Source organism: Electrophorus electricus, chromosome 11 (assembly GCF_013358815.1).
Source record: "Electrophorus electricus isolate fEleEle1 chromosome 11, fEleEle1.pri, whole genome shotgun sequence".
Taxonomy (NCBI): domain Eukaryota; kingdom Metazoa; phylum Chordata; class Actinopteri; order Gymnotiformes; family Gymnotidae; genus Electrophorus; species Electrophorus electricus.
The window spans coordinates 24184086-24211805 of NC_049545.1; the positions used below are offsets into that span (position 1 = coordinate 24184086).

Here is a 27720-nt window from a genome sequence, read left to right on the forward strand (position 1 = left end):
TCCCTAATACAATTGACAGCAAATGTGGGTAGAATGAAGGCTTTTTCAATATGGTGGCTAGTGGATATTTTTTTTTGTCTGATTCAACTCATTAACAAATCATCAGTTGTTTAACAAGGTCTGCACTTCGCAGAGGATCTGACTGAGTGAGGTAGGAAATGTGTCACTAAACATCAGAAACAAATGCAAGAGGAAATGATATGACTGTACAATGCTCATTTTATTTGTGAATACACTGCATTTGGAAAGATACACAGAGATGACGGGTGTAGGATTTCCAAAACAAGGGTCATTTTTGAGAGATGACAGTGATGAGATAAGTCAGTGTTCTCCAGCACCTGGAGCAGAAGGAACAGGAGAGAAGGTCCAGGGAGATGGTATGATCTGCTCTCATCAGCTCACATGGCCTGGAGCACTCAGGGTGAGGCGTCAGATGCTTCAGAATGAGCGCACACATCCAGTCTCCTGATTTGGGCTTTTTTCTCATATTTGAGATTTGTAAGGAAAACAGTGTGATCTGATAATATCTGTTTCACTCTGAAAGTAAGTGATTTTCAATCATGCTCTCAGCTCAGGAATTGTGGGTAGCAATGGTAGATTCAAGAAGCAACCTCAAATACGAGTTTGCAACTCTCACTTGCTGGCAAGATCTACGGAATTTTGATCTACCAGTCACTCACCATGGTTGTCACTAGACTATACGAGCAAACACAAAACCTTTAGAGAGAAGACTGCTGAGGCAGTTAGATACACCCTGCGTGTGTATGCGTGTGTGAGACCCAATAGAACCGAACACACCCTGATTCATTCTGGACCAGTGACTGGAACTGAATGGTTCTGACAGACCCTCACAATCTCACACATAGCATTTCATCCTCCGTACGGCCTGAATTATGTTCATACTGTAATGAAGACATGGACAGGTAGAAGACCAATATCCCTTGTATTAGAGACTCATTTATACTGTTAAACCCTGAAATACAAATTTAAATGGGTAACTGGTAATTAGTGAATGCTAACTGCATTATATAACCATATATTATATAATCTATAATATATATAAATGTATATATTCATTTATATGTATACATTCATTTATATGTATATATAAATACACACCTTTAAAATAGCACAAAGGATAGTGGGTCAGTGCAAAAATGACATCTGAATTGTAGGTCATGATCTATATATTAATCCAACCCATAATAAATTCTGGTATCGATATCAAAGGCCTGATAAGTGGGGAGAGAGGATATACAAACATGCTGTAATTTCCCCCAGTGCCTCTGAAGCTGCAGCAGTAGAGGCACCACAGTGTGCAACTTTATAGTGCAGTTTTAAACATAGTAAAGTTTTAGAAAGTAACTTTATCCAAAACTAAGAACCAGTGACATTTCCATTGATACTGCATGCATTTACAAACCAATATCTGAACAAAAACATTTTTTAAGCAATGTATGGCTCCCCCCACATGTGAAACTATGGGTTTGTGGGTGACGAATCAACAAAATTATTTATGTGCAGTTTTGCATGTGATCAGTGCAGGTGCAGACCAGCGCTGACGGAGCTCCGCTCACCCACACATGTGCTGCGCACAGATAAGCTGAGAGCATCAGACACCTCATGAATGTGCACATCTGAGTTAGATACATTTAAAGTCAGTGAACAACTTCCATCGTTGGTTTTTTTTTAGTACACCAGAAACCAACTTCTACCTTTTAGTATCAAAATTGTATTTGGAATGGAAAACATTGTTAGGACTGAATTAACTAACAGCATTGAATGTTAATTTAGGTCAGGCTTTCGTAAGGGAACGGTGTTGACTGAGGACAGGGGATGTTGTGGTTTCTATTAAACAGATGTGCATTTCTACTAAAAACAGATGCATTTGTACTAAAAACAGTTGTGCTACAATGTGTACTCTGCAATCTCAGTAGCATGGTCCTCTCAACCAGAGCCTGGGTCTGCCAACCCAATACCACCATAGTCTTACAATCATTTTAATTCTAAGGGAAAGAAATCACTTTAACCCTTTATTTACCCTCTCAAATTGATCCACATTCTCATATGCTTTGGAAAAATATAACTGACCTGAAAATGCCATCTGGAAACCCTATCCCAGAAGTGACGGGAATTTGAAGAACTCCCATTTTGCTGTTTGAGATCGATTGATAACACAACCCTGTCCAAGGAACAAGCTTGGCGAATCTAGCTGGACCCAGTGAGGAGAAGAGAGAATGAGGGTGTGGTTTCCACGGAGACCGGTGCTGGGCAACAGATGCAGCATCAGCAGGCAAACACGGGAACTTAGGCCACTCATTTTCCCCATTTTAAGCACCAGCCTTGGGAGAACACGTTGGCTGCTCTTGTACGGACGGTGGCAGGAGAAACGCATGTTGTCATTGAAGAGCCAGCCAATCAGGGAAAGAGCACAAAGTGAAACTTCAGGAGACACAGGATGGCTGTTGCTGGGTTCCCTGTTTCAGTCCACACAGTGCACAAGCAGAGATCAGTGTGTTAACACAGAGTCTCAAACTTACTGCATCTTTCTGCGTTAACCAGAGTAGTTTGCTTAGATTACAGACAATTTTTTTTATACTGTTATTATTTTTTTTTCGCCATCTTAAAAAAAGGAAGAAAAGCAAAAAGTAAATTAAACAATTGAAAGCGTGTGGGCCAGTGTCGTTTCCGCACAGACGCGAGTGTGCTTAAACAGCGTTCAGACCTAGTGGTAGCTCGAGGAGAAGCGCGCGAGAGCCTGACTGAGGCTTCAGTCCCTCTTGCTGTAAACACAACGACACAAAGAGTCTTCTGTTCTCACGCCCTCCCTGCTCCGCTAATAAAGGCTCCCTTTAGCGTCATACAGCATTTTAACTAGCAAACGGAATCTGGAAAAACACAAACATTCAATGTATTGTACAGTCAATGTATGAAGTCCCTTCTACCTCCACTGACATGTGCACACACGCTCACATGTGCACAAATATTCACATTCACTGTGTAAGGCAGGCACAATGTTTCTCTCCAAAACAAAAGGACATTTCAAAGAGGATCATTTGCAAAACAAAAACTTTGCATAGCACTGAGTCATAAAAATGAAACAAAATAACATGAGTAAAATAAACCTACATCTGTATTTGTACAGACATGATTTAGAGTTAGGGTTACGGTTTAGGGGTTTAGGATTTAGAGTTACGGTTTAGGATTTAAGGTTAGGGTTACGGTTTAGGGGTTTAGGATTTAGAGTTACGGTTTAGGGGTTAAGGATTTATTGTTAGGGTTACGGTTTTGGCGTTTAGGATTTAGAGTTAGGGTTACGGTTTAAGGGTTTAGGATTTAGGGTTAGGGTTACGGTTTAGGGGTTTAGGATTTAGGGTTAGGGTTACCGTTTAGGGGTTTAGGATTTAAGGTTAGAGTTACGGTTTTGGGGTTTAGGATTTAGAGTTAGGGTTACGGTTTAGGGGTTTAGGATTTAGGGTTAGGGTTACGGTTTAGGGGTTTAGGATTTAGGGTTAGGGTTTAGGGCCTATGAACTAGACTTGGCTCAGGTGGGTGTGGTCAGGAGAAGGTGGAGGAGCAGGTGGGGTAATGGGGAGTGTGTTGGGGGTATACAGTGTTGGGTGTGGGAAAAGTGGGGCTTTGGGTTTCCTAGTGCGTGTACACGCACACGCACGCACGCACGCACACACACACACACACGCACAATCAGCGGGAGCTCTGCGAGTTCCTCACGTTTTTGATCTCGAGCTCCAGCTGTTTTATCCGAACGTCCCTTTGGTTCAGAAGTTCACGGAGCCTCCGAATCTCCTCCTGCTGTTTATAGAAGACCTGCCGTAGCTGAACACACATGCACGCATGCGCACACACACACACATGGAAACAAGAATGTAATGCTTCTTAGAAAACATTTCTTTTATTATACTGAGAATGTTCCGAAAGAAAAAAAATTATGACTCAAACTACTTCCAAAATGAAATGTAGCTGTAAAAAACAAAATGAGTGTCCATGTGAGAATGTGTGTGAGAGACACTGTGTGTGTGTGTGTGTCAGACCTCATTCTCAGTTTTGGGAGGCGAGTTCTGTGTGAGGTCCTCGTGATTGTTGGCAGCTGTGGAAAGGGCACAGCTCCTGTCCTGACTCCTCTCTCTGGAGGAGGGGAGCAGTGAAGGGGAGACACCTGCTCCCTTGTGCTCCTCCTTCTGGGCGAAGCCGAGCTGCTCCTGGATGTAGGCGAGCTGGAGCAGACCAGGGCGGCTCTGGGAACGCCGCGTGTCCAGGGAAGCACTCAGTGATTTTCTGGACTCCAGGTGGTCTATGTACGTCTCCACCTTACTGCCTGGCCTGAGCGACATCAGCATGGGGCCTGGAAGGATGGAGAGAGAGACAGAAGTGCGTAGAAAGATAGAAAGGAGAAAGAGCAAGATGTTCTCATTATATGATTCAGTTGCTTGTAGCACCTTTGAATTAGCAGACAAAGCAGGACTTAGAATACTGGGAGGTGTGCCACCACCCACCCTCAGCAAGCGCTCAGATGTTTACTCGGGTGGAGGACTCGATTTGGACCAGAGCAGGACATGCCAAGCCCAACACACCCACCATGACTCCAGCTATGGCCCAGCACGCAACACACGTTCACTTTTTGTTCCTTATCGAACCCAAGAGCTGCACCCTGGCAGAAGCGTTTCAACGCAGAACCGTGCAGAACTGCAGACATGCCCTCCGCGCTTGGCTGCCAGGATGCGTTTGAATGGCTGCTATCAATAGTCTAAACACGGCATCATAGCTGTAAGTCACGATGACTCAGCTTCCGTGTAAGAGACAACAAATTTTGCTTGTAGCAAGTATGGAATGCTCTCGTGTGTGTGTGTGTGTGTGTGTGGGGGGGGGTGTATAGAGACTCTCACCTTTGTCCACTCCACTCAGCCACTCCTCGGCAGTCAGAGCTGGCTCCTTCCCGGCTGTCATGGGATAGATGTCCTCCTGATATGTCTCAGACTGCGAGAAGATGCCATACACTAGCCTCCACATCCTCTCACGTTAACAGTTCTAACTGTAAGGCCAAGCAGGCCATAGTGACAGTGAGAGGTGAAGGCAGAGCTGCAGGCAGAGCTCTTGTTGAGAGAGCTCTATGTGAGCGGGGGGGGGGGGGGGGCTTTAACAGAGAGCAGGAACAAGAGCTAAAGAGGAAGCTGTAGGGATTAAGGCTGAAAGACCTGTAGTAGAGCTGTAATTAGAGCTGTAGTAGAGCTGTAATTAGAGCTGTAATTAGACCTGTAGTAGAGCTGTAATTAGACCTGTAGTAGAGCTGTAATTAGAGCTGTAATTAGAGCTGTAGTAGAGCTGTAATTAGAGCTGTAATTAGACCTGTAGTAGAGCTGTAATTAGAGCTGTAGTAGAGCTGTAATTAGAGCTGTAGTAGAGCTGTAATTAGAGCTGTAGTAGAGCTGTCTGTCTTACCCTGCGTGGTACAATCATGGACAGAGGTTCAATGAGACTCTTGATTGTCACCAGTCTATAGAACCTGAACACCTCACAGGAACACACATCCAGACCACGCTTTGGCATGACGCCTGACAAACACAAACACATACACACATAAATAAAACATACATTGTTATTTAACCAATACATCTTGTCCCATTATTATCCTGCTATTTCAAGAAGAAACAGGATAATTGTCAGGAATAAACTAGACATGATTTTACATTATCTGTGACTTTTACCATTTTCTAATGAGTTTTGTTGTTTTACTAAGAGGGAGTGAATGAATGAATGAATGAATAAATGAATGAGTGAGTGAGTGCCTTTTCCACCCAGAAGTTGAACTGTTACAGCAGCACCATGACAACAGGTGGACAGCCCTGGTTTGCTTGGGAATTGTATTATTCAAATACTGATGCAGGTAATTTGCATGACTGGTAGAAGTACAGGAGCAGCAGAGCAAACAGATAAACATATCGATGTGTGTGTGTGTGTGTGTGTGTGTGTGTATGAGTGTGTGTGTGTGTGTGTGTGTGTGTGTGTGTGTGTGTGACATACCCACTCCTTTCTGTGGAAGGATAGATCGATACTCAGTCAGATAGTGGACGTAGGGTTTCTCTGCGCTCACCTCATAGTATCTGATATTCCCATCACCCTACAGAGCACAGAGGAGACTGCAGATGAGACAACTATACCAATACAAACAACTGCACTTACACCTATACATGCACAAACAACTACACCCTGAAACAACTACACCTACACAAGCAGCTACATATACACAAACAACTACACCTACACAACTACACGCACCAAACAACTACATCTAGACAATGACACCCCTCTTTAAACAACTACAACTACCCATACAACTACACCTCCCCAACAGTTACACCCCCCCCAAACAGCTACATACACCTTTCTGCTGAATATTCCCATGAACAAACCACCTCAAATAAAAAAATATCGATTTTTTTTTGCTGTTGGTCTGTCAGAAATGAAATTGATATCAAGATGACATTTTTTTCTGTGTAAAACCAAAAATGGGCAAATGACTAAATAGTCAATGTAAATGTGAAAATCCAAGGGGTCTCTATAGTGTAGGATACAGAAACCAAACTGGGGACTCGCTGACGGCTCTGGGTGAGCAATTACATTTTAAAACTATAACCACTGTTTACATAATATTTGTAAAACAACGGGCACCAACACTCCCTCATATACCAGTCATAATGTGTTAGAGCATGTTATGCAGAGTGTGTCCACACACACACACACACACACACACACACACACACACGCTCAGTACATACACTCAGTAGTATCACATGTTTCAGTGTCATAGTATTATATGCTGCAGTTTCAAATACTCACTTTTCCAGCTATATAAAGCATGTGTGTGTCAGGGTCATAGAAGGGAAACAACACACCAGAGGAACCATCCAGATCTTCTTGGAATGAAGGCTGAGAAAGGTCCTCCTGCATGTGCACACACATGCACACACACAGAAACACATACACACACCCACACAAACACATATACAAACACGCATGCACATAAACGCATGCACACGCACACATGCAAAGGCATGCACACGCAAACGCATGCACATGCGCGCGCACACACACGCACGCACACACACACGCGCACACACACACGCGCACACACACACGCGCACGCACACGCACACACACAGAGGCTTAGGTCTTACCCCAAGTCTATTATCTGTAAAACTACACACTCAGAATGTACAGACAAGTCTCAGCTACAACCATCCCATCCCTGGAAAGGATGTAGGGGAAAAAGATGCTATACAACCATTCTATCAATAGAGGGCACTGTGCACTAAGCAAGCTGTGTGACACCATGTTGGGATTGTAGAGGAAGAAAGGCATATGGTGTTTACCTGGTCCCAGAGTGCAACCTGCCGATGGTTCCAGCAAGAACTTCCTGTGGACAGCAACATCTTCAGGTTCCCTAGGAACAGAACCTTACTGGCCCTGTGCGACTTACAGCTGGTTTCCTGAAGTAACACAGGGAGAATGAGATCTTAAAAAATACAAACAGAGCAAAACAGCTCAAAAAAAAGCTCAGCCACTGGGTTAAGAAAGTGCAATTCTATTTGTTGGTGATATTCACTGAAAATGGAAACTTCTAAATCTGCTTTATAATACTGATATTTTACTGTTCTACCAGCAGAATGTCACTGTGACAGCAGAACGGTTGCATTATAACAGAGAGAATAACTCACATATCACAGGGCACTGGCTGAGTCTCACACACCTGTAGAAGGGTCCCTGTGCGCGGGTCGATGACACGAATCTTCTTGTCTTTACAGGAGGTTGCGAGGCGGCTGCCGTCTGTGTTGAAGGACATGGAGAGAACAACCTCGGGGTGAACACTTATCATCCTTACAGGATTCTTCACCACCTGCTCTGGAGTGTTCAGATTCCACACCATCACCTGGAAACATACACACACACAAGCACATGCATATAAGCACAGGCACGTAAATACACACACACACACACACACATTTCAGTACTATTTCACAATCCCTGTGTGCCCCCCCCCCCTTCTAGCAGTAACATATGAACTGCATCTCCAGTACAGCCAGTGTGGTGTGTGATGTGTGTACACGTGTACCTGATGGTCGTATCCTGTACTGAAGAGTACATTACTGGCTGTGGGGTGCCACTCTATTAGACCCACTCTGCGAGAGTGACCCTGTAGCTCTTTCCATGGAACCGTGATGTTCTTCAGCACACCATGCTTAGGGATGTCCCAGATTTTCACCTGGAGACACACGTGCACACACACATACACACACCTAGTCAATTGCAGTAATACAGCAGATGAGAAGGTTGATGACAGTGTCTAACCACTAAATATACACACTGGAAGCCTTCCAGTGACTGTGTCCTCCCACTGTGTCCCAGCTCTCTCTCAGTCTGTCTCTCTTTCTGTCTGTCTGTCTCTCCCTCTCTCTTTTCCCTACATCTCTGTCCTAGCCCTATGTCTCTCTATCCTGCACTCTGCACATTTAAACGTTGCATTTAAGGAATAACTGACTACACCAAGTTCAGGATTCAGTGGGGAAAAAAAAAAAAAAGAGAGAGAGTCCAAGTCTTTTGTTTCCATTAAATGCTACAGAAGGAGTCTGTGGGGTTTTGCATGTGATTCAGGACAATGTGGTGTGTGTTATTTAGACAGCGGACACGTACTGACCGTAGCATCCTCTGAACAGGACGCTATGCAGAAATCATTAAAGGGATTCCACTTGATGTCCAGGACGTTCCCGCGGTGTCCTGATACCTTTGGATGGTGTGGATCGACCTTTCCTGTCTGAAACACACACACACACACACACACACACACACACACGCAAAGGGCAACGGGTTAGAGGAAAGATTCCGCACTATTGCCACAGTATGCTGGATCGTGTGTGTGCATGGTGATCACACTGGCCTGATGGCAGCTAAGGAATGTATGCTGAGCATGTACAGAGGTGTGTGATGCTCAGGGGAAAAAGGTGTGGTGGAGTTCAATAGAACATTCACCATTACAGCAGTATGAACACACACACACACAATTCCCTGTTACGGCAGGGTGAACACACACTTCACCGTTACACCAGCACACAATGCTCAAACAGATAAAGACTAAACCACAAAGCAACTCCAGTCGTACACAGCACCTGAGACAGTCAGCTTTTTTCTTTCTCTCTCTCTCTCTCTCTCTCTCTCTCTCTCTCTCTCTCTCTCTCTCTCTCGTATGTCTGACTGGTTTCTAACAAGTCAGGGCAGAAGCAGCACTGTAGAATAATGCGCCAGCTACTCTGTTCATGGAAATCTTCCTGGGTTTTTTGAAGCCAAGCAATTGGAACAGAGTCGGTATGGGTATACAGCCAAGTCACGACCATAAATAAGGAAATAATCGTTAATTTGCCTCTCTGATTAAACTGTCAATTAGAACATGTTGGAGGTGTCCAAATTCCAGTCCAGGATTTTGTAATTACTGGTGGTCAAGTCATCTAACTGACTAGCAACTTTGTCATTTCACCTGACGCCTGGATAAGGAAAGATTGGAACCTCTGTAGTATCTGGACCTATGATTTCAATATTTATGTTCTATGACATAAATTGACTACTGGCAATTAAAAAATGCAGGATTGCAATTGAAGTGCTGGATTGGAGTTTGTGGACAGTAGTCAATTTCGCAATACTCAACATTTCAGTCAAGGTTGCACCAGAGCTTTCTGGAGACCCCAGAGGAAGCCCACGCAAACACAGGGAGAACATGGAAACTCCACCCAGATAAAGACTCAAACACATACTAACCACCAACCCACCCTGCTCCTGGAGAGCCATCGCTGTGCAGAGTTTACTACCAAGCCTGCTCCTGGAGATGTACTGAGCTACTACTACATGTACTACAGCTTTCTGCTCCAGCCACGTTCTCACTATGGTGAGGGAGTCGGAGAGCCTGGTGTGACAGCAGCAAGACATCCATCTCATTAGGGAGCAGCGGGCGAGCAGCAGAGCTGATGAATGGGAACTGATATTAAGCCACTGTGCATCATACACATTGTAAGAGATAGCAGAGGTACACACACACACACACACACACACACACACACACACACACACACCCACTACACCCCCACACCCACACACACACATACACACACACACACCCACTACACGCACCCCCACACACCCCCACTACACGCACCCCCACACGCCCCCACTACACACATACACACACCCACTACACGCACACCCCCCCACTACACACCCCCCCCACACACACACACACCCAATACACACACACACACACCCACCCACACACACCCACCACCCACACACACACACACCCCCCACACACACACCCACTACACACACACCCACTCCATGCACACGCACACACACACACTACACGCACACACATCCACACACACACACACCCACTACACACACCCACCCACCACACACACACAAACACACACACACACACACACACCCACTACACACACACAAACACACACACACACACCCACTACACGCACACACACACACACACCCCCACACCCCCACTACACGCGCACACACACCCACTACACGCACACCCCCCCACTACACACCCCCCCCCACACACACACACCCAATACACACACACACCCACCCACACACACCCACCACCCACACACACACCCACTACACACACACACACACACACACACACACACCCCACACACACACCCACTACACACACCCACTCCATGCACACGCACACACACACACTACACGCACACACACCCACACACACACACCCCCACTACACACACACACACACACCCACTACACACACACACACACACACACACCCACTACACACACACACACACACACACCCACTACACACACAAACACACACACACACACCCACTACACACACACAAACACACACACACACACCCACTACACGCACACACACACCCACTACACGCACACACACCCCCACTACACGCGCACACACACACACACATACACACACCCACTACACACACAAACACACACACCCACTACACACACAAACACACACACACACACCCACTACACACACACAAACACACACACACCCACACCCCCACTACACGCGCACACACACACACATACACACACCCACTACACACACAAACCCACTACACACACACAAACACACACACACACCCACACCCCCACTACACGCGCACACACACACACATACACACACCCACTACACACACAAACCCACTACACACACACAAACACACACACCCCCACTACACGCACACACACACACACACACCCCCACTACACGCGCACACACACACACACACCCCCACTACACACACACACACCCCCACTACACACACACACCCCCACTACACGCACACCCCCACTACACGCACACACACACCCCCCCACTACACGCACACACACACACACACACCCCCACTACACGCACACACACACACACACACCCCCACTACACGCACACACACACGCACACACACCCCCACTACACGCACACACACCCCCACTACACGCACACACACACCCCCCCCACTACACACACGCACACACACCCACTACACGCACGCACACACACCCACTACACGCACGCACACACACACACACACACCCCCACTACACGCACACACACACACACACACCCCCACTACACGCACACACACACACACACACACACCCCCACTACACGCACACACACACACACACACACCCCCACTACACGCACACACACACACACCCCCACTACACGCACACACACACACACACACAAACAAACACCCCCACTACACGCACACACACACCCCCACTACACACACACACCCCCACACACACCCCCACTACACACACACACCCCCACTACACGCACACACACACCCCCACTACACGCACACGCACACCCCCACTACACGCACACACACACACACCCCCACTACACGCACACACACACACCTCCACTACACGCACACAAACACCCCCACTACACACACACCCCCACTACACGCACACCCCCACTACACGCACACACCCACTACATACACACGCACACCCCCACTACACGCACACACACACACACACCCACTACACGCACACACACACACACACACACACACACACCCACTACACGCACACACCCCCACTACACGCACCCCCACACACCCCCACTACACACACCCACTACACACCCACACACACACACACTACACACACACCCACACACACACACACACACACACACACACCCACTACACACCCACACACACACACACTACACACACACCCACACACACACTACACACACTACACACACCCCCACTACACGCACCCCCACACACCCCCACTACACACACACACACACACACCGACTACACGCACACCCCCCCCACTACACCCCCCCCACACACCCACCCACCCACCACCCACACACCCACTACACACACCCACCCACCCACACACACACCCACTACACACACACACCCACACACCCCCCCACACACACACCCCCACTACACGCACCCACACACACACACACACACCCACACACACACACACAAACACACACCCCCACTACACGCACACACACACCCCCACTACACCCCCACACACCCCCACTACACGCACACGCACACCCCCACTACACGCACACACACACACACCCCCACTACACGCACACACACACACCCCCACACACACACACCCCCACTACACGCACACGCACACCCCCACTACACGCACACACACACACACCCCCACTACACGCACACACACACACCCCCACACACACACACCCCCACTACACGCACACACAAACACCCCCACTACACGCACACACACACACACCCCCACTACACGCACACACACCCCCACTACACGCACACACCCCCCCACTACACGCACACACACCCCCACTACACGCACACACACACCCCCCCACTACACGCACACACACCCCCACTACACGCACACACACACACCCCCACCCCCACTACACGCACACACACACACCCCCACTACACGCACACACACACACACCCCCACTACACGCACACACACACACACCCCCACTACACGCACACACACACACACCCCCACTACACGCACACACACACACACCCCCACTACACGCACACACACACACACCCCCACTACACGCACACACACACACACCCCCACTACACGCACACACACCCCCACTACACGCACACACCCCCCCACTACACGCACACACACCCCCACTACACGCACACACACACCCCCCCACTACACGCACACCCCCACTACACGCACACCCCCACTACACGCACACCCCCACTACACGCACATGCACACCCCCACTACACGCACACACACACACACCCCCCACACACACACACCCCCACTACACGCACAACCCCACTACACGCACACGCGCACACACACACACACAAACAAACACCCCCACTACACGCGCACACACACACCCCCACTACATGCACACAAACACAAACACCCCCACTACACGCACACACCCCCACTACACACACACGCACACACCCCCACTACACGCACACGCACACACCCCCACTACACGCACACGCACACACCCACACAAACACCCCCACTACACACACACCCCCACCCCCACTACACGTACACACACACACACACCCACTACACGTACACACACACCCCCACCCCCACTACACGTACACACACACACACCCCCACTACACCCACACACACACACCCCCACTACACCCACACGCACACACCCCCACTACACACACACACCCCCACACACACCCCCACTACACGCACACACACAGCCCCACTACACGCACACGCACACCCCCACTACACGCACACACACACACACACACACCCCCACTACACGCACACACACACACCTCCACTACACGCACACAAACACCCCCACTACACACACACCCCCACTACACGCACACCCCCACTACACGCACACCCCCACTACACGCACACACCCACTACATACACACGCACACCCCCACTACACGCACACACACACACACACCCACTACACGCACACACACACACACACACACACACACACCCACTACACGCACACACCCCCACTACACGCACCCCCACACAACCCCACTACACACACACACACACACACACACACCCACTACACGCACACCCCCCCCACTACACCCCCCCCACACACACACCCACTACACACACACACACACACACACACACACCCACTACACACCCACACACACACACACTACACACACACCCACACACACACTACACACACTACACACACCCCCACTACACGCACCCCCACACACCCCCACTACACACACACACACACACACCGACTACACGCACACCCCCCCCCACTACACCCCCCCCACACACCCACCCACCCACCACCCACACACCCACTACACACACCCACCCACCCACACACACACCCACTACACACACACACACACACACCCCCACTACACGCACCCACACACACACACCCCCACTACACGCACCCACACACACACACCCCCACTACACGCACCCACACACACACACACACACCCACACACACACACACAAACACACACCCCCACTACACGCACACACACACCCCCACTACACCCCCACACACCCCCACTACACGCACACGCACACCCCCACTACACGCACACACACACACACCCCCACTACACGCACACACACACACCCCCACACACACACACCCCCACTACACGCACACGCACACCCCCACTACACGCACACACACACACACCCCCACTACACGCACACACACACACCCCCACACACACACACCCCCACTACACGCACACACAAACACCCCCACTACACGCACACACACACACACCCACTACACGCACACGCACACACACCCCCACTACACGCACACGCACACACACCCCCACTACACGCACACGCACGCACACACACCCCCACTACACGCACACACACCCCCACTACACGCACACACACACCCCCACTACACGCACACACACACCCCCACTACACGCACACCCCCACTACACGCACACACACACACACCCCCACTACACGCACACACACACACCCCCACTACACGCACACACCCCCCCACTACACGCACACACCCCCCCACTACACGCACACACCCCCCCACTACACGCACACACCCCCACTACACGCACACACACACCCCCCCACTACACGCACACCCCCACTACACGCACCCCCCCACTACACGCACACCCCCACTACACGCACACACACACACCCCCACACACACACACCCCCACTACACACACACACAAACACCCCCACTACACGCACACGCACACACCCCCCCACTACACGCACACGCACACACACCCCCACTACACGCACACGCACGCACACACACCCCCACTACACGCACACACACCCCCACTACACGCACACACACCCCCACTACACGCACACACACACCCCCACTACACGCACACACACACCCCCACTACACGCACACACACACCCCCACTACACGCACACCCCCACTACACGCACACCCCCACTACACGCACACACACACACACCCCCACTACACGCACACACACACCCCCACTACACGCACACACCCCCCCACTACACGCACACACCCCCCCACTACACGCACACACACCCCCACTACACGCACACACACACCCCCCCACTACACGCACACCCCCACTACACGCACCCCCCCACTACACGCACACCCCCACTACACGCACACCCCCACTACACGCACATGCACACCCCCACTACACGCACACGCACAACCCCACTACACGCACACGCGCACACACACACACACAAACAAACACCCCCACTACACGCGCACACACACACCCCCACTACATGCACACAAACACAAACACCCCCACTACACGCACACACCCCCACTACACGCACACGCACACACCCCCACTACACGCACACGCACACACCCACACAAACACCCCCACTACACACACACCCCCACCCCCACTACACGTACACACACACACACACCCACTACACGTACACACACACCCCCACCCCCACTACACGTACACACACCCCCACTACACCCACACACACACACACCCCCACTACACCCACACGCACACACCCCCACTACACGCACACGCACACACCCCCACTACACGCACACACACACACGCACACACACCCCCACTACACGCACACACACACACACCCACCCCCACTACACACACACACACACACCCACCCCCACTACACACACACACCGCCACTACACACACACACACACACACACCCCCACACACACACACACACTACACCCCCCACACACACACCCACACACCCCCCACTACACACACACACACACACACACACACACTACACACACACACCCCCCACTACACACACCCCCACTACACACACCCCCACTACACACACACACACACACCCACTACACACACACACACACACACACACACACACACACTACACACACACACAGCCATGCAGCCTGTGATGTCACCTGGAGGCGTGCCTGGCACGGCAGTTAGGATGAAGTCATGAACCATGGGCAAGATAACACAGCACCCCACATGCCCTGTGGGAAAACCCCAGCACAAGACTGGACAAGAAACACACCCGGCATGACCTGACACCAGGGGGCTAGGGGGTGGGGCAGACAGAGCGCAGTATGTGTGTGTGCGCGCGTGTGTGTGCGTGTGTGCCGCAGTCTAGGAGCTGTAGCATTGAAACTGGAGGCAGAAACTGACTCAAAGGCCAGCGCAACTACTACCATGTAGCTGAACAATGGCTTCACACGCACACAAGTGCACGAACATATACACGCACACACACACACACACACATACACACACACACACACACACACACACACACACACAAGCATGCACATGTTCAGGCCAATTTGTTGACACGGTCACAGACGGAGGACGAGAAAAGGACAGGAGGACAACAATCTTCAAGACACACCATTTACAGACTGGATTGTTTTTTTGGGTCCTGTGTGTTTGTGTTGTAAGAACTCCAGCCCCTCCACCCCCCACGTGCTGTGCCCGCCTGCCTGCCTGCCTGCCCCTGGCGGTGGTGTGGGAGGGTGGTGCCCGCCTGCCTGCCTGCCCCTGGCGGTGGTGTAGCCCTGGGTATCCCCTGTCCTGAAGAACACACGGAAGGTTCCAGTGGGAACCAGAGCACACACTGAGCATGGACCACACACTCCACGCCCCTCCCCCACTTTTTCAATGAGCCAAAAACTGTGAGGAGCACAACTTACATGATTGATGGAGAGGACGATGAAGGCTCCGCCCCCGGCACATTCAGTGATGACGGCGATGAAGCGTGGATTGACAGAGCAGAAGTGGTTGTCATGGACACTGCGTGTTATTGGTACACCATCGTAGCAGTTCTCCTTGGTGGCAGCTTTTCCAAAGACGTGACGGAACTTTGAACTTCGGTACTGTGGACGCCATGTCATCTACAGCAGAACAGAGCAGAACCAGGTCAGACCAGAGCAGAACCCAGTCTGAACAGAGCAGAACCCAGTCCAAATTCATATAGATTCATATAGACATACAAACATAGCCATCACTAAAACCAGAGAAACACCCACTCCCAGTACCTACATGCCCAACACACTGCAACAGTCGCATTAGGTGGGATATTGAAGTCCCGCCTTACACAGAGTGAGAGGACACGTCTGTCCTGCACGTCTCCGAGCATGAGACGGGGCTCTGCTACACAAACACCCCGCATGTGCCAGCGCAAGCAGAAATGAAACCGGGAAAACCAGTCGTGTTGTAAAGAAGCGTCACTGAGGATACTGCACTCTCAGCACAGGGTGGCAGGTGTGTAAACACACAACCAGATCAGCTCACATCACATCACACCCACGTCTGCTCCAACTGAATACTGAAATTCACAGTGTGTGTGTGCGCGTGTGTGTATGTCGTGTCACAGAGTGCATCATGGTTTCCTCAGAGGGTAGGAGTGGGTTCCAACCCCCCCTCCCCTCACATGGGTCTGGTTTCAGGTGTGTAGCCTCACTGCATTAATAAGTAATCAATCTCTGGAAAGGAGGTAGACCATGGAGCAGGTATGCGCATGAGGGTGGAGCCAGTACCAGTGGGTGTGGCCTAAAGCCTGTGGGGGAGTGGCCCAGTTCCAAGAGGTGAGGTGACCATCATAGCTGTACACTGGGACTCTGGATAGCAAAAATCACAAAATAACTGCAGTTAAATAAGGAAAAATGTTCTGTGATTTAAGCATCTAGAACTGAGCTACCATGCCCACAACGTAATAATTTGAACTTTCAGAATCTAATGGTGTAGACTAGGTGTGTCAGACTCCTTGATCAGAGGATCTAGGCACTGCAGAGATTACGGTTCACCTTTATTTATAAAACGGATAGTTCTGGTCCTAAAATCTGATTGGCTGAGCTGTGTCGTAAACCCGAAATCCTCAGTATAATCACTAACAATGACAGGACTCTATTAATGCCCCAGGCTCGTAAATCATTAAACTTGTTGTGTCCACTGAATAGACTAATCTTTACTGTTGTGTTGCTTAGCAACAAAAACTTGTTAGCAAACTACACAGAAGAACTTCTGAATATTTTCAATAAATGTTTGAATATTTTGAATACATTTTTGAATATTTTGAATACATTTTTGAATATTTTGAATATGGTTAATAATAAAACGACATTTTGCTTTGTGTCTTGCCAATAATAAAATTGCTGTGACTCATGGCCCCTTGTGCATTATTGCTTTACTAACAAATGTAACAGTGATCTGTAGGACAGGAAGGACACTAAATATTAGAGTACTGTGGCCCTCTAAGACCTGAGCTTGACCTCTGACCCGAGCCCTGGTTTACAACACACAATTTCACATAGACCAAATGTTAGTTTCCAGCACTGCCTTATCCCCTCAGCTCTGTTCACCCTCTCACTCCCTGTGCGGCTGGTTTCTTTCCAAGCTGTTCAGGTTCTGCTGCTGGAATTCACAGAAACTGGAGAGTATCAGCTCAGAGGAGATACCAGGAGGTGTGGAGAGATGCGCTGGTATTCCCTTCACCCCCCTGCTGGATGTGCACAGAGCAGCACACTGCAGTCAGACCTCCCAGTCCCCAGGGGCTGAGTGAAACCTCCTTACTGAGAACTTCAGAAAAGGGTGTGTGTGTCTGTGTGTGTGTGTGTGCACGCGTGCGTGTGCGTGTGCGCGTGTGTGTGTGCTGATCATATCTGTACACAGCAGTGGAACAGGCCTGACAAGAACACATCATCTCCTGCTATCAAATCTCCCAAGGACAATGAGCAAACGCAAGAAATGCAAGCAGATCACCTTCAGAATGGCACCATCTTATCTTATTATTAACAAGGGGAGGGAAGACACACACACACAAACACACGCACAGACACACACAGAGATGGCCATTTAGTCAGATACAGCCTAGGCAAAAACAGTGGCATTCTTTTTCAACAGCACATTCAAACAACTTCATCTTGGAATTCCATTGGTGTTAAACGTGAAGCACCTCGGTTATCTTCTGTAAGACCTGCACCTCCTATAAAGGCTCTTCATCCAAAAATCCAACCAGCCCTGTTTTTTTCAAAATTAAGAATGTCGCAGACAGTCTTCTGTGCAAAAATACTCGAGAGAGATGTGTGTGCGCTTAGTGTGGTCTTACAAACAGTAGTGGGGGCAGGACGGGACATCAGTTCACAATGATAAAACCATGCCGACTTAAACAAAGTCGACTTAAACAAACTTAAACGACTAACTTTAAACATTTAACGACTTTTAACTTTAACTTTAAACGACTTAAACAAAGCAGCTCCATAACACTGGGCTGCTGCATCTGCTCTGCATCTATCAGAGGAACAGAGAGGCGGTGAGCACAGATCCAATGCGGAACAAACGCACATGACAGTCGCAATATGAGACTACGGGTTCACACTACATCTCCAACTCATCTGTATCTCATAGAGAGACAGAGAAAGAGAGAGAGAGAGAGAGAGAGAGACTTACTCTAGATTCTGAGATTGAGAGTCATCCTCTTTGCTGAACGCACTTAATGCTTTTTTGTGTGTTCGTGTACATGCCACTGTGTGTGAGTTTGTGCAAGGACTCATTGGGTTGAGTAGTCGTCTCGTGTGTTTATAAGATCCTCATGAGAAACGTGAAACTGGGGGGTATCCAGGAAAACCTACAATGACGGAGATTGCTGTCCCACTCACACACACACACTCACACTCTCAGCGAGTTTACAGAAGTAACACACTGCCCTCGGGAAAATAAGATGGTGCCCTAAAGATATTTCCCTCAGTCTAACAGAATTTCTTGCCCGTCAGAACACCCAAAAGGTAAAATGACAGATTAAATGAGAGAATCCAAGTTCTATTCTCATCTCAGATAACAAATCAGGGAAGTGGATATGGAGAAAACACACTGGACACAATGATAAAACTCTGTCCAATCAGAACAAAGAATTAACTGGAGCCGTTTAACTGCAGAAGTGTTGATTAACCATTAGCAGAGTGAAGTGTTAAGGCAAAGTGGCAAATAATACCAGTGAACTCTGACTCCATCACATGTACATCCATCACACACACACTGTAGCCATATCTGATGTGTTTTTGATCATATACACGTGCATTACAGTTCAGTTCGCTGGACTGATAAGGGGTGATAAAACTCAGAAATAACCCTTCCTGAAAATCACCACCATGGGAGAATTCCCGACCCTTAGCTCTCATCCCAGTTTTTTGGATCAAGTCTTTCCTAGTTTTCCCAGTCTTATACCTGTGGTGTGCAAGGTCACCCTAAACAGATTTGTGAGTAACGTTTCATCACAGGTGTAGCCTCCATCTTTGGAGCGTGCCCTGTCCTGCAGTGAAGGGCCTTGGAACCCTAACCCTACCCCCCCGCCACACACACACACACACACACACACAATGGGCCCCCCCCCCGGCAAGACAGGGACACAGCAGAGGGCGTGTGTGTGTGCGCCCAGCTCAGACATGAACACCTGCTCTAAGGCTTCTCTCCTGCTGAAGCCTGTCCCACCTCACCCCCCCCCCCCCCCCCCCACACACACACACAGGCAGATGGGTGCACTGGTTATCACCACACATCAGCAAGATTTATATAACTGCAGTGCAGGCTGTGAATGTGTGTGTGTGTGCACGCGAGATACTACCCACAGATACTGACGGTTAAGCATATACACACTCAATAACTGACGAAATTCAGACACATACACATTTCCTTAGAAACACAAGCATGCACATACTTCTACACACGCACGCACACACGCACAAACTACGAATGCACATTTCAATCAGTGGTCAGAGTCCAGCATCCTGTCTGGCTGAGACCTGATAAGAACAAAAGATTGTCTGAAGTTTTCTTCACCTTATCGGCATGTTTATCACAGACACAAGCTCTGCTCCACCATGGATGACTCTTAAGAGGAAGCAATTTTAGCCCTTTTCTCTAAAACCCAAGGAATTATGGAAAGACATGTGCAAGTGCACACACACACACACACACACAAAATAACTGTGATTTGATATTATGGGATCAGTGTTTCCAGTAAGGCCGTGTCTGAGGTGACTGCCAGTCGGATCAGTTCCGTCTCAGGAGTGAAGGACTCTCCTTCTCCTTGCCTGCCGCAGCCGGGCTGTGCTAGGAGACAAGGCAGGACGCCCCGCGGGACAGGTAACAGTGCGGGACAGGGCGTCCCGTGGGTGAACCAGGACGTTACTCCACTCATCACCATCTTCATTAGGTTTCACACAAAACTAAAACCTGTAGTTCAGCAGCAAAGCAGCTTTCAAAGACCAAATAACTGAAATGACTGTGGTGATGCGACAGGGTAAGGTTTCATTTCCTGGGGAGTGACGTCTTCTTTTTGATCCGTCACGGTGACTTGTGCCGCAGCTTTGGTTCATGGCACTTCTGCAGTGAAAGAGCACCAAACACAGACACGGCAATGGCCACGATGGTCTGGATTGCTCTCACGGCTGTCTGCCTCGCACTCAGTAGCGCTTTGTTTCTTAACACCTCTAACTGGCACCGTTCCAGAAACCCAATGAAGTTTCAAGTAAAAACTTTTGAGTCAGGCAGACAGAAGCATCCGCAAGCCACGTGGAGGGTGTCCACACTCCTCACACATCACCCGGTGAGGCCATGTGCATACGGGGGCAGGACAGGGCGGCACGGCAGCAGGGATGACAGCCTCACATCGATCCCCACCCCCCCAAACCAAATCATAGACTTGGAGCTCAGGGCACGGAGCTTTCCGGAAGGCTGCAGGGGCAGATTACAGGCCTGCAGCAAAACACCCCTGATTGTGGGAAAAAGGCACCGTCTGCTGAGAGAGCAGGAAAAGAGGTGTAATTAGGTCACACATTATCTCTTCTGATAAGCAGGTAAGGCAGTGGTCTGATTGTGGAACACCTGGTCATGGAGTCTGGTCTCAGCACACTGGGACTGTGCGCGCCTGCTGGGGGGGAGGGAGGTTCCAGGGTGTCGGCGGGAGAGACAGATCGGCCATTAGAAGGCTTTGTGGTCTCTTTCACATGCAAGGCTCCAGATCCGCAGGTTTCGGAGGAACAGAAAATGTGAGAGCCACGTATCGCGTGGCAGAGCAGGCAGGTGTGGATGTTTCACCTGAAAACGCCTACAGGTGTGACCCGCCATTAAAGGGGCAATGCAGGACATTCAACACCTGGGGCCAGTTGGATTGTGCTAGCATTCCACTCCACAGTTAGAGTGCCGTGGTCTGGAGAGCCGTGGTCCGGAGCCACGGCAGGCTCACAACAGGTCTCTCTGTCCACACCTTAATTAAAACCTGCTTACAAACCACAACCACACCCTGACTCAGGATTTGTAAGTTAAATCTCTGACGTCACGGTAACCTCTCGGTCTACTGATGATAACACCACCAGTGTGAACACAGAAGACTGGCCTACGCGTGTGGGTGGGACCACACGCAACACCTCAGTGTTCATGACTCGGAGAGCTCACCCGCCACTCTGGAGGCAGAGTAGCTTCGCTACACATTTGCATTGTCCACTTTTCCACAATCGGTCCCACCCTATGTTACTTTGCTAAACAAACAGGCTGTTTACAGAACAGCCTTTAGCATTAGAGGACGAAGCAAACGCTGGGAGAACCACACACACAGACACACACACACACACACACACACACAACGTCTCACAGCCCACCAATGGAAACAAGCGTGAAGTGGAAGGAAGTCCCCAGTCCAACAGTACACTCCCCTGATCAGATGGAGAAGAAAACAGCACCATACTCCGAGTTCACTTCTTCACGCTTGTTCACTTTTGCTCACTCCTGCCTCGCTTGCTGAATCACGAGGCAGCCTGCAGAGCTCAGAACCAAACTACTGGACTAAACCGACACAGCAGTGTTTAGACAGAAACCAGAAGTTACACTGAAACATTCAAGACAAGCTTAACTTAAAACTTCCTGCCTTGAAGCTACACCAGTTTAAGATAAACCAGTATCAGCAAACTACTGCCATTTCCTCTCATAACAAATCCTACACCATTTATTACTACAGGCCACGATTCCCATCAGCAGGTGATGAAGGGAGAACGGCCGCGCCAGTAAGACAAGGAAACCCGACACTAAATCAATCCCATCAATGCCTTACAGTAGGACAGTCAGGGAGAGGAGGGGTTTAGTGCCTCCAAGTCCTGCACTCATCACGCATATGAAGCCATTACAACACCAGGCTGCTAATGGTAAAAGCAGAGTGCCTTAACATACACACACACACACACACAGAATAACAGATGGGGTTTCCCTTGCTGACCCATTGGGGTGTTTTAAACGCATCAGCAGTGACTGAAGATGCGGAGATGGTCACTTTATGAAACTGCTGAATCATGGTTTCTTTCTGCAGTCTTTGATGACTCAGTTCTGCTTAGACGTCTACCAGAGATTAGTTTTGTCTGGAAACAGTGTGCCACCATTGTGTGCAGGAGTGTGTGGGAGAGTGTGTGTGTGTGTGTGTGTGTGTGTGTGTGTGTGTTAAATCCCATCTCTCTGCCCTCTTCATATAATCCTTATGTGAGGAAACTGGTGCTGATATTTGAGATTTTCTTACTACACATTACATCTGCCCCACCCCCCAGCTAATGAGCAAAGTATTACGCGCTCGCGCTCTCTCTCTCTCTCTCTCTCACACACACACACACACAGTGAAGACTGTGAGGGAGTCTAGTATATGTAGTTGACCTTGTTGTATAACATCATTCTGCATGATGAAACACAAATGGGGGCTTTGCAGGTGATTCAAAGTGAACACATGTCGGAGAACATGCACACAGAGGTCAGTATCTCAGGGCTAACAGACCTCCTCATCTGCCCTCACTCCACTAAGACATAAAGCCATCTGTTTATACGCTACTGTTCTGCCCCAAGCCATCTCATAATAGTCTAAACCAACAACAGAAGGACCATGACAGTTTACAACAACAACAACAACAACAACAGGAGTGAGGTTTCATCTTCCAAGGGTGGGCTGCTCGGTTTCTTTTATAAGAAACCACGTCCAGGTGAGATGTTTGTCTCACAATTGCCCCCGCAGGCCAGGACAGGCCCTGTAAATCAGAGCACCCTGTGAGGTTGCCATAGAAGTCTGAGGTAAGTGGGTAGGGGGAGGGGACATGGTGAAGTCACCATCTCACACACACACACACACACACACACACACACACACACACACACACACACACACACACACACAGCAAGAGAAGCGGGCAGGGAGAAGACACACTTCACCACTCAAAAATGCACTTACGCATAGGAGATACAAACGAGCTACAGGTGAGTCTGGGTAGTGTTGTGTGTGTGTGTGTGTGTGTGTGTGTGTCTGTATACTGATGTTCCTTCCAGGCACATAGCAGTGCCCTCCAGGAGGCGTACACTAGCCCAGGGTTTGCTGACTGGGAAACACCCTGGGGCTCCGGAGCTACTGAGGACAGACCTCGGAGACAGAGACTCCAAACACGTTACACAATCAGCTGCCATGATGGCTTCTTCCTGCCGATTGCAACACTCCATGACTGAGGTCTGGACGGGCGGTTTTCTGCTGGTTTCTTGCCCACGCAATATGCACAGGCTACGTCTAACACAGTAACACAGACAGAGCTAACAGGCGCCGCTACAACACTGTCTATTCAGAAGCCTGCCGAGAGGTCAGGAAGGGGCAGGCTGGGGTCGATTAGGGCGAGAGAACTAGGGGGTCCAAGGACATGTTTGCACATGGCCACGCCTCCTGCACCTCCACGCTGCCGCACCTGCAGGACTTTGATACCTGGCAACCGCCACAAAGCTACAGCACCATCCCAACACTCTCTCTCTCTCTCTCTCTGTGTGTGTCTCTGTCTGTTCCTCATTCTCTCCTTCATTCTCTTTCATCTTCACACTTGTGCAACCTCTCGGTTTTTCTGTCATCTGGCAGAACCGCAGGGCACAGACCCATGACCCGGCTGGAACTCAACGGGGAGAAGATGACGTCACACCGTTTAAACAGTCGCGGATTAATAACAGGGTTTAAATGAAAGTGTAGGGTTTAGAGTGGAGTGTGAGAGTAGTGCGGCATGGGAGTTTGGATTGAAGTTTAAACGAGTGCTGAAGGAAAACTTCACTGGCAACAAATCTTCTCAATCTCAGCGCTTGCTTGAATACAGCACTGATGCAGAGAGACGTTTTACTCCTCTGCTCTGTAATGAAGCAGAGATTAGGCTGCTGCTCTCCGTGACTAGTGAAGACGTTGACTGCGGGAAGTTGACACGTGCGCATCCGTCTTCTGCTCGCTTAAGAAGCGCCTCACCGACGGGACCATAACACTTCTGCACACCTCTACTGTGCTTAGCGACACGCCAGGCTTCACTTTAGTTTCAGATGGCAGGCACAAAAATTGTAACAATAAACAAATACAATGCAAATGTGCACTGCGTACCTCACGCTCTCCCATTCCCGAAACACGCGTACACATTAGATGGAGTGAGCAAGGCAGTCTAACAAACGGCTTCACCCGTTTCTCCTGTGTAGGAAAGCTGCATTTGGTGTTGGCCAGGATCCTTTACACGACACGCGTTATAGGTATAAGTAGACTTTCTGAGTGGCCTTTCATGCCAAACGCACACACACGCACCAGATGAACGCGTTCCTCTGACTACAGCCGCCGGCCGTAACGTTACACCAGGCGCGTAATGGGCGATATGTGCTTGACGTTCTTCTGCATTCAGCACATCCCATCAGTCAGTAGAAGCTGGAAAATAAAGCTGCTGGTCTTAAACACGTTTTTATCTGAAATGAGAATAAATGAGTTTACCAGCTCTTGCAAGTGACAAGAAAGTGATAGACTAGGCCACCTAAATAACACCAGCGATAGTTTTAGGCCGGGAAATATGGAAATATGTTCCCAGGTGCTCAAAATAGCTCATATGCACTAAGCAGCGGAAGCGGACACGCGGTTGGGATCAAAATAAAGAACCTGAATGTAAGCAGAGTCGCTACACGAGCCGCCTACATCTACCTCTCGCGCGGAGTCGCGAGCCGCATACACGCGCCTCTTACCTTTGTATTGGTCATGCAATATGAAGACAGGTGACGGGATGAGCCCCTCGCGCTCTCTGAAGCGGGCGGTCTTGATCAGTGTCTCAGCGGTGTGTCCTGCTCAGAGTAACGTATCGCGCATGCATGAGTCCTGGGTGCAGGTTGTCTGGGGCGAAAAGCGCCGAAAAACGCACACGAAAAAAAAAAAAAAAATCGCAAATAGTCAGCGGTAGGGCGAGGATATCACGTATGACTCGGTGCCGAACTGAAGGCGGGCGGCGAGTGGCGGAGGCGCTGCGGTAGTGGAGGGGTGGGGAGAGGAGGAGTCCCTCTGCGCTCCTGTAACCCTACACGCCCTGCGCGTCTTTTGTCTTGCTAAGCGCATACCAGTCCCCTGAGAGCTCCGTGGACAGTTTACCAGCCGGGACCCCCCCGCGCTGACGCAGGATCCACGCGCGTGGCTGTCCGCGGGGCACGGACTCGAGGACAAGCGGCTACTTTATTACGCAGCCTACGCGTGACCTCCACATGCCTCGTCTGCCCGACGCACACGATGGCACGACGTGGACAATGTTACTTTTATTTTTAGAGCCGTGAAATGCCCAGTGCACGGTGCGTCACGCGGTAGTTAAACTACAAGTGCTTGTGCTGGGAGCCTGTAATCATATTCGGGTAATTGTGCATAATTCACGGCAAGGCCCACGAGCGCTTGGAAAGCCCTGGGTCTGACGGCCATGAGCAAGCAGAATTTCCTGAGGAGAGGAGAGGAGAGGAGAGGGGAGAGGAGAGGGGAGGGGACAGAATCCCCTAAATCCGTTAGTGATTTAGTTAGGACACTGTCTATCCATTAGTAAAACATGAGTTATCTGCGTATGATGGCGATACATGTACCGTTAAAGTCGGACATGATCATAACTGCCAGTAAGACGCTGCTTTCTTATTCCAACGCAGAAGAGAGAACATTATCTTTTAGTGTCACACGTGTGGACATGTTACCAACTTCCTGCACAGCCGCAACGCTCGAGACGTCATCTACTTCGCATCCATGATGTCACGG

At 49.8% G+C, this 27720-nt stretch overlaps 1 protein-coding gene across 2 annotated transcripts; it reads right to left on the bottom strand.

Annotated features, from left to right (window-relative positions):
• Positions 1 to 201: 201 nt before the first annotated feature.
• coro2a (coronin, actin binding protein, 2A) lies at positions 202 to 27059 on the bottom strand. 2 transcript variants are annotated; one of them, XM_027022756.2, is made up of 13 exons: positions 26685 to 27059; positions 17339 to 17539; positions 8711 to 8827; positions 8129 to 8278; positions 7766 to 7945; positions 7389 to 7505; positions 6856 to 6960; positions 6040 to 6136; positions 5458 to 5570; positions 4905 to 4995; positions 4053 to 4363; positions 3733 to 3837; positions 202 to 2477 (listed from the first exon to the last, which is right to left on the bottom strand). In XM_027022756.2, the coding sequence occupies exons 1-13, from the start codon at positions 26697 to 26699 to the stop codon at positions 2445 to 2447; spliced, it is 1635 nt and encodes a 544-aa protein (XP_026878557.2). In that variant the 5' UTR covers positions 26700 to 27059; the 3' UTR covers positions 202 to 2444. The 2 variants fall into 2 exon arrangements, with proteins under 2 accessions (XP_026878557.2, XP_026878558.2); XM_027022757.2 differs by having other exon boundaries at positions 202 to 2888.
• Positions 27060 to 27720: the final 661 nt, after the last annotated feature.

Bases quoted from the DNA above. Each gene is read 5' to 3' on its own strand.
- coro2a (XM_027022756.2), bottom strand. The intron at 7,946-8,128 runs GTACACGTGTAC...GTATGTTTCCAG, and splicing joins GTACAGGATACGACCATCAG to GTGATGGTGTGGAATCTGAA. The intron at 4,996-5,457 runs GTAAGACAGACA...ATCTTCTCGCAG, and splicing joins CCATGATTGTACCACGCAGG to TCTGAGACATATCAGGAGGA.